Source organism: Rhamphochromis longiceps, linkage group LG13, assembly GCF_057381845.1.
Source record: "Rhamphochromis longiceps isolate RC_006_pf linkage group LG13, R_longiceps_female_GT1.1, whole genome shotgun sequence".
In the NCBI taxonomy this organism is placed as follows: domain Eukaryota; kingdom Metazoa; phylum Chordata; class Actinopteri; order Cichliformes; family Cichlidae; genus Rhamphochromis; species Rhamphochromis longiceps.
In genome coordinates, this window is record NC_140569.1 from 18,329,709 (window position 1) to 18,337,824 (window position 8,116).

Below are 8,116 nucleotides of genomic sequence, written 5' to 3' on the forward strand. Positions count from 1 at the left end.
CACATTCTTATGTTTTATGTTTATTAAATTGTTGTAAACTCAGTTGAAATAGTACAGTGTGAACCCAGACCATCACGTTTCTGTGTGGTAGCACAATTTAGCTTCTCCTATCACAATTACAGAACAGGATCCAGTGATTTAACATGTTCATTGAATTGTAATGAGAAAAATTAGCCTCTACCGTCACTTGAAGTTAAATGTGCTCAGCAATCAGTTAACCACATGATGCTGTGAGCATTTTAGAATCAGTCTGCAGTGTGTAGGGTTCTTCAGTTCTGTATATCACCAATCTTTGACTCATACCCCTCCTGTTAGGTCAGTCACTACTCCTGCAGCCACCAGGTCCTTCAAGAAGAGTTTTTCAGCAGTTACATCATGCACCACCTGGATATAATCATAGGGAGAAAAATGAGTCGAAGCATGAAGCTCAGACGCCTCCTTGCCACTGCTTTGATCATTAAGCTAAACTTACTTGAGACTTCATTGTGTCCATGCGTATGGCCTCATAATAATGAAGCCTGGCCTCGGGGTGCTGCATGTCATACCCAAACCCAGCCAGGCTCACCTGGTCGCACATCTGCAAAGCCATCACCACTCCAGTAGCACCAATTGTTGGCAATATGTTCTTGGGGAGGAAAAAAAAACGACCTGTGACGTAGTTTGCAACATAAGTTCAGTCCCGTTTCAGCATAATAGCAAAAGCCCTCCTAACGGCTGTGAGTTTATGATTTTAAGTGAAAGTAATTTTGTTATTTGCACAGTCATTAATGTCCACAGATTATTCATTCATAGAAACTCACATTTCTCTGGTTCAGTTCATATTTCTCTATAACTTGGCCCATCTTGTGAATAATCTCTGGGTGGACGATCTTGAAGCTCTCTGGTGTCAGGGGGATATGATCCACAACTTCCTTCCAGAACCACATTTTGGACCAGAAGCTCTATTGAAAAATAAAAATAAAAGGAGATATAGGGTGTATATGTATAGTATAGTGCCATTGCTACATGACTTTCTGTGATGCTTGTGTGTGCAATATGCCCTTTCCGTGTGCAGTGGAGGATCTTGTGATGTGGCCTTACCAGAGGTTGTTTGGTGATCACAGAAGTAAGCCAGTCTAAATCGAGGCTCTTAAAGACCACCACAGCAAATATGCTAGTCTTTCTGTACTCGTTTGAGGAGTGAGGTGCTCCCTCTGGGTACGTCAGGCGGATGGTTGTCCTCGAACCAACATCTCTCTCAAAGCCATGCACCGGAGCATTATTCAGCCTGGTAACACAGATGGAGCCTGTGAGATGACGACCATCACAACAGTTTAAAAATAGGCGCCACAGTCTGTCTTTGGTGTCCACTTGACACAGGAATGCATACCTGATAATGATGTCATACTGATCTATATGTGATCCAAGATGGCTCCCATGAAGAATCCCTCCACTACCCACCACCACGCATCGCGTGCAGCTGCCTTCTCTCTTCAATGATGGAGGCAGGCCAGGTTGAGGCAGAGTGGCGAGCGCTACAGCGAGATGCTGTTCGATGCCCTGAAACCCAAGAGGAGGAGACAGACTCCATGGCTCACGCCTCTCCTGCTGTACAAACACGGGGATGTCTTGGAGGCCAACAGGACAAGACAGGTGCTTGAGGTGGTTTAGACACCAGCGAGGCAGACAAGGTCCTGCCAGCAGAGAGGCTGACCGATTTAGTACGGCCTGAACAGAGGGAAAAACATTTAAGCTAAAAGAAAGGGAAAGAAACCATCTCAAATACTTGCCAAGATGTACAAAGATGCATCTGTACCATATCTTTGGGTTGTTGATAGTAGTCTTTGATAGCTGCCACCTTGTCCGCGGGGAGATAAGCAGGAATCAGAATAGCCAAATAACATCCGATCAGCAGCATCAGGCTAAAGAAAAGGTTCTCCTCTCTTTACAGCAGATTGTTTTTTTTTAATGCAATAAAATATAGTGTTAGTTATAAATAGCACAGATAATATCCCACAAAGGAAATGCAGTACTACAGATGTGCTGCACCTGTTGAGAAAAACATCTCTGGAGTCAGTCTTTGGGACCACTTTCTTCCTGTGAAAGGCTGGTCTTGGGGTTGCCGCTTCTGCGGCCTCAGGCAGCTGCTGAGAGCTGTCGTCCAGGTCTGCTACACTCAAGCGATTCAGCGTTACCATGGTGCTCGTACTTTCACCTGAAACACACACAGTGCTGAACTCACGGCAGTGAACATAATCTCCACTTTATAACAGCAACATCATGAACTAAACTCTTTCTATGGCAGATACAAACCTCTGTAATTATAGACATTAGAGTAAATTTAACTGAAAAATGTGAGCTTACACTCTTTTAAAATGGTTTTTACACAGTAAAAAGCCAAGATCAACATCAATTTGGGTAATATAAGCAACGGTACTCACAGCCAGGATGATAAAAGACAAGCTGATTGTTAACTGTGTCCTTGCCTGAGCTCCATGGGTGAGAGGAGAGGAGAAGAACATAACAACATCTATTGTTATGTTCTGCTAAAATGGCTGCTGCTGCTTCCTATCTGTCTGAACTCTGTCACTTCCTTCAGAGTCACTGGTTAAACATTAACATGTCACTCATTTGCAAACATTTCTGACTGAGTGGGACCAAGTGAGTGTGTGTGTCTATACAATTAAAATCTGCACAAACACATCACGTGAAAGGGGGGAAGTGTCAGACATGGTAAATACAACACTGAAGTACACCTAAAAGGTTTTAAGCACTAAAAAGGAGAAGTGTTTGTGTAGCTGCCGCACAACCCGTTATCAAACAGCCCTGTGTCATGTACTGTATGCAGACAAAGGCAGTTGATTTACAAAATCCATGCCCTTTGCTGATTTATCTATCGGCTGCCTGACTCTCTCAGGTGAAAACAACTAAAGACCCTCCCCCAGTGCACACTGGTCCTACCTGCAATTCTGGATGCAGTTTATCAAAATTAACCAAACAAAATAACAGACTGGGTGACCAATCGAGATATCACTTGACAGTGATCAAACCTTTATAAATAGCATAATCCCTCAAACCAGCATGTTTATGAAAGGAATATTGAAGTAAAAGAGAAGGGCATACTGTGGCAGCTACAGGAGGGAGTAAACCCAGGAGCTTATGCAGTGAATATACCCTCTGTGTAGGACATGCCTAAAGGGTCTTTTTCTTTGTGTGTGTGTGTGTGTGTGTGTGTGTGTGTGTGTGTGTGTGTGTGTGTGTGTGTGTGTGTGTGTGTGTGTGTGTGTGTGTGTGTGTGTGTTTTGGGGGGTTGTGTGTTTGTGTGTGTGTGGGCATGACAGAGGAAGAGAGTGAGCGAGAATGTAGGTCTGGCAAGTACACGGCAAAGTACACACACACCTGTTTGTCGGAGTAACACAATGTCCCACCATGAAGTCACTGAAGTCACTGAAGCCATCAAGCCACTGTGCCCAACAGCACTTCTCTATAAGCTGTATGATCTGACAGTTTTATTCTATTATATTTTAGATTATTGAACATTTAGTTGTTCGATATTACTATATTATTATTGCATTTTTGCATATTTTACCCCAGGGATGGAAAACGTTGCACAGTGGGCCGGTGTGATGGACCATGAGACAGGACAAGAAGAGAAAACCCAGGTAGGTAAAAGCTTTATTCCTGCTGTGGCTTTTGCAGTCATTCTCCTGTTGACTCCTAAAATGATAATTGTTTGACACCCCCTTTCTCTCTCTGCCAGCACAGACTATATAGTATATTTTTCTGTTGTTATCACAATATCAAAATTCCAAAAAGTTCTTAATGAGAAAAATTAAAAACATATGAGTAAGTGTTGCAGGTGTCGTGCTTGTTTGACATTAAATCTGATAACTAATACAAAAATGTGACTATGAACAGCACATGAGAGGCATTTTATCTGAAATGTTTCTATTGCTATGGCCAAGCCTGGTTTGCACTATGCTGTGAATTTGTTTTGACATTAACACTGTCATTCCCGGCTCTCAACACCCCATAGCTTGCTTGGCACCGCTGCTTCCAAAGCCAACATTCCCTCGCTGATCTAGGTTTTCAAACTGTGTTTGTTATTGTTCCCGTCATTTTGCAGGTAGATGAGAGAACGGGGAGAATCTCGTTGGACCTGTGCGGCGAGAGTTTGGACCTGAGTGCAGAACAGGATAACTCAGAGCTGGGCAAAAGAAAAAAGAAGACCAAAAAAACATTCATGCCCAGGCTGTCTGTGGAAATGCAAGTGGTGAGAATGATTTTCAGAAGCTGTGTCTTCATGTCAAAGATGTATAAAGTGAACCTCTGCCTCTCCTGCTCCTCTGTGTGTGTCTGTGTGGACAGATAGAACCTGTGGATACTGCAGAATTCATGAACGCAGCCAGTGAGTGCAAACTGGATATCATAGACAGGTATCTGGAAGATGGTGGGAACCCAAATGCCCACGATGAGGTAGGGCTCTCCCTACTAAAACATGAATAAAATATAGCATGCTAAAATCTCAGCTAATAATATATTTACATTTGCCAGCTGAAGAGGACAGCACTCCACCGCGCCTGCCTGGAAGGACATGCTCCAGTTGTCCAAATGCTTTTAGGAAAAGGAGCTGATATCAACTTAAAAGATCAAGTAAGACGTGTGTGCACGCTGTAGGTTTGTAAAGATGATGATGGGATTGAGTGAGATTATCTTCTCAAACTAAAGCTCCTGGTTCTAGTGACCTGATGCCTGCACTACTAATGGGATGGGATTGGGGGGGTGGGATGGGGGGGGGGGTGGCTCCTACTGTGTTTCAGCTGGGCTCTAGGGCCATACACTGGGCCTGCAGAGGGGGAAACCTGACGGTTGTCGAAGTCCTGAAGAGCCACGGGGCTGATCTTAATGTTAGAGATAAGGTAAATGTGAATTTTAGTGGGCTCTGCATTTGCACCAGACCACAGTCAGCCTCTAATTGAATACGAGTTTGCACACATTCCCACAATCTCAGATTATATCATTGTCTGTACTGCAGTTGCATAGCACACCTCTGCATGTTGCCACGAGAACAGGCCACACCTCCATTGTGGAATACCTGCTGTCTTGTGGGGCCTTAATCAACTCCAGGGACAGGGTAGGTGGCAACTCCGCTCCACTTCTGTGCTTCATGACCTCTACAGTTTATTTAAGTCATTAACAAAAATGCTTTTTTTAAAACCTGGTTTTAGGAAGGTGACACAGCCCTGCACGATGCAGTGCATCTCAACAGATACAAGATAGTGAAGCTGCTCATAGTTGCAGGAGCTGACACAAAAATAAAAAATCATGTGAGTTGTTTTTTTTTCCATCTTTAATTCTCATTAGTGTGCAGGTTAGCATGGGTGTGAAAATGTAAAGAACCTGGTTCACAGGACGGTTTTGATTTCCATATGTGCAAATACAATGCTAGTTTGGTTATCTCATAATAAAGTGAGACAATGATGACAGTTTGATTTTTGATTCATACAAAAGGCAGTTTTGATCCAAGTCAAGAAATGTAGTTCAGCAGCACCTCATAAACTGTCAGACTGGTGCATTGTTTTTTGGTTGAGTTGTTTTTTTAAATGAGCAAGATGTAAGGTGTGATCTTTAGATGTGCTTCTGTTTTCTTTGAACAGTACTTGCAGTTTCCTGTCTTCATGCTAAGATATTAACACTGTGGTGCATATGACATAATCACAAGTGTCACGTTCAGTTTCATGCCAGTGTCACACCTATTCATCTCTTTAACTTTTGCTAATTTGCAAACTAAAGGGACCAGGCCTCCACCGCCTTACACACACAAACCACTAGGATTTTTAAATCTAAGCATTATATTTGTTATTACACTTTATTGCCACTATTTTAAAGCATATTTACTGCCTGCATATTAAACGCTAACATGGTTTTTGCTCACATCTCAACACTCTGCATGCTACATACCTCAGTGGTAACAAAGTGACAGTGTGATTACAGGAAGGACTGACAGCAGTGCAGCAGGTAAAACAATGGCAGTTTGACATCGTGGAGACCCTGCAGAGGCTTGAGAAACTAAGGAAGGTGGGAGTACTGTCGCCTTCTAACAACTCAGGGGAGGAGTGAACAGTGCAGCACAAAGCTGTGCATCTGTGCAAGGATCACCTCAGTTTACATTGCAACTGAGTGGTTACAGTTCTGCCGCATTGAACTTAAAGCCAGCAGATATCCTGGGATTGTTGAGGCTCTCAGTGAGCTAAAATCCACCTGGTTGACGATCCACCCTTGACTTATTTTGTATATTCTTTCTATATCACTTTCTATGAGCATCTGCCTCAGGTTCTCTCTATATAAATATATTCTGTACTTCTATGTAGTGCTGTGTAAATGATATTTGCATCTGCGTTTCCAGGACGTTACTGTAAAACCTCTAAATCAGTCTGAAAATATCAGTTGGGAATTAACATTAATATTAAAAAGTATCTGCTTATTTAAAACAGTAAGAAAACAACTCACAAGTGAAAAAAACAAAGGCAGCCTCGGGATTTTGAAACGAGGTTTAAAAGTGCTTAATATTGTTACGAACACTCTGAATATTTCACATCTGATTTGGGATGCTTTTGAAAGTTAAATAAAGCTGACAGAGATGGGGACTGTGTAAAAGTTGTTTTTGAATATACATTAGAGGTCCTTCTTTTATTGAGCCAGTGGGCCAGGCCAGAGAACGCATTAGCCCTGTGTTTGAGACGCCAGCTGACAGCAGCAGAGATGATGGGTATGCCTCCCGCTAAAGTCAGAGATTCAGCAGGAGCTCAGCAACATATTTTCCTTCTATCATCAGAGGCTCAAATGTTCCTGAGGGACATTTGTCATACACGCTGGGGAAACAATTTGCTGCTCTGCTTATACTGTAGTCTTTTAAGTACAGTAGCATATTCTAAAAATAGCCAGCACAGCTTCCTAAACAAATATTGTGGTACTGCTGTATTTCTCACAGTGCTGGTGTAAAATGTTGTTTTTTCATGTATCACTGTGCTTCTTGTAGGCAGTGCATCAGATAAACTATCACACACAGACACGTTTCCTGTTAAAAGCAATGCTGTGTAACTGTCAGGGACACTGGGGAAAACATACCACAAACAATAGAAGGTTATTCACACCGTGTGCAAGTGTTATAGTTTTATTTTGTCGACCCAATCTTAGCACGGCTTTTGCTAATCTGTGTATATCAAATGAAAGTTTTAGAAAAGTGATTGTTTTACTTTTTGAGGTTTAATGTTCTCAGCTCTTTGTGAGTTGCATGCTGCTTTGTTGCGAGTTAGGGCTGGAATGATGTACAGCGAGAAAGAGGGGGATGGGGAAGCTGGAGGTTTTCCCTCTGTGTTGTTGCTATGGTGGAACTGAAATCCAGTGGAACCTGTTTGTGAGTGAAATGCAAACATCTCTCCCATAATTTACCCTCTACGTTAGAATCCCTGAGAAGCTATGAAATAAAAACTAAAGCGTTTCCTGTTTCTTTGTTCAATTCAAATACTGTGACACTCAATGAAAAACACGTTTCGCTTTCAGCAAAAAGATCTTTATTAAACACATCCACTGGTTGCCACCTCTGTGAGACTTATTCCAGGAACGTTACAGGATATTGTGCAACAGTTTTCTCTGAGAGCACTCAAAGCAACATTAAATCGTTACTGAACAAAAACCTAAGAACCGAAACGATGTTTTCCAGGCAAGTGAAAATCTGGGCAGGCACACTTTTAAAGCACCATTTGTTTCCATTTGGAAAAGGATGTGTGATTCGAGTGTATCCAGTTTCACTCAGGCAGAAGTGTGGAAGCAAAGAAGGCTTGAGGAAGTGTTGTGTCTAATGGAAAAGAAAAAGAAAACCCTCTACGAGATCTGCAGCATATTACACTGTTTTCACACAGTTCAACCCTTAAAGTGTGTTTTATAAAGTGGTACTAATGCATTCACTGTACTGCTGTCTTTGTGATTGTACTTTCCACCGTGCTGCCATTCCAAAGGGGCGTTCAAAGCAACAATGCAAGATTGTGAATTGATTTTCTTTATATTCGATAACAGCAGTGAATGCCTGTAAATGTGTTAAACCATGCTCGAAACATCAGACATATTTAAAGCAGAA

General features: G+C 42.2%; 2 protein-coding genes across 2 annotated transcripts; one reads left to right on the top strand and one right to left on the bottom strand.

The window, feature by feature from the left end:
* Positions 1-12: 12 nt before the first annotated feature.
* Positions 13-2,547, bottom strand: st3gal7 (ST3 beta-galactoside alpha-2,3-sialyltransferase 7). The gene is made up of 8 exons (XM_085428144.1): positions 2,421-2,547; positions 2,029-2,194; positions 1,796-1,922; positions 1,370-1,707; positions 1,081-1,267; positions 801-941; positions 473-625; positions 13-384 (listed from the first exon to the last, which is right to left on the bottom strand). Exons 2-8 carry the CDS (start codon positions 2,175-2,177, stop codon positions 298-300), a joined length of 1,182 nt encoding a protein of 393 aa, XP_085284270.1. The 5' UTR covers positions 2,178-2,194; positions 2,421-2,547; the 3' UTR covers positions 13-297.
* Positions 2,548-3,360: 813 nt separating this feature from the next.
* On the top strand, positions 3,361-7,980 carry ankrd2 (ankyrin repeat domain 2 (stretch responsive muscle)). The gene is made up of 9 exons (XM_085428147.1): positions 3,361-3,472; positions 3,574-3,641; positions 4,106-4,252; positions 4,348-4,455; positions 4,534-4,632; positions 4,800-4,898; positions 5,015-5,113; positions 5,208-5,306; positions 5,974-7,980. Exons 1-9 carry the CDS (start codon positions 3,409-3,411, stop codon positions 6,097-6,099), a joined length of 909 nt encoding a protein of 302 aa, XP_085284273.1. The 5' UTR covers positions 3,361-3,408; the 3' UTR covers positions 6,100-7,980.
* Positions 7,981-8,116: the final 136 nt, after the last annotated feature.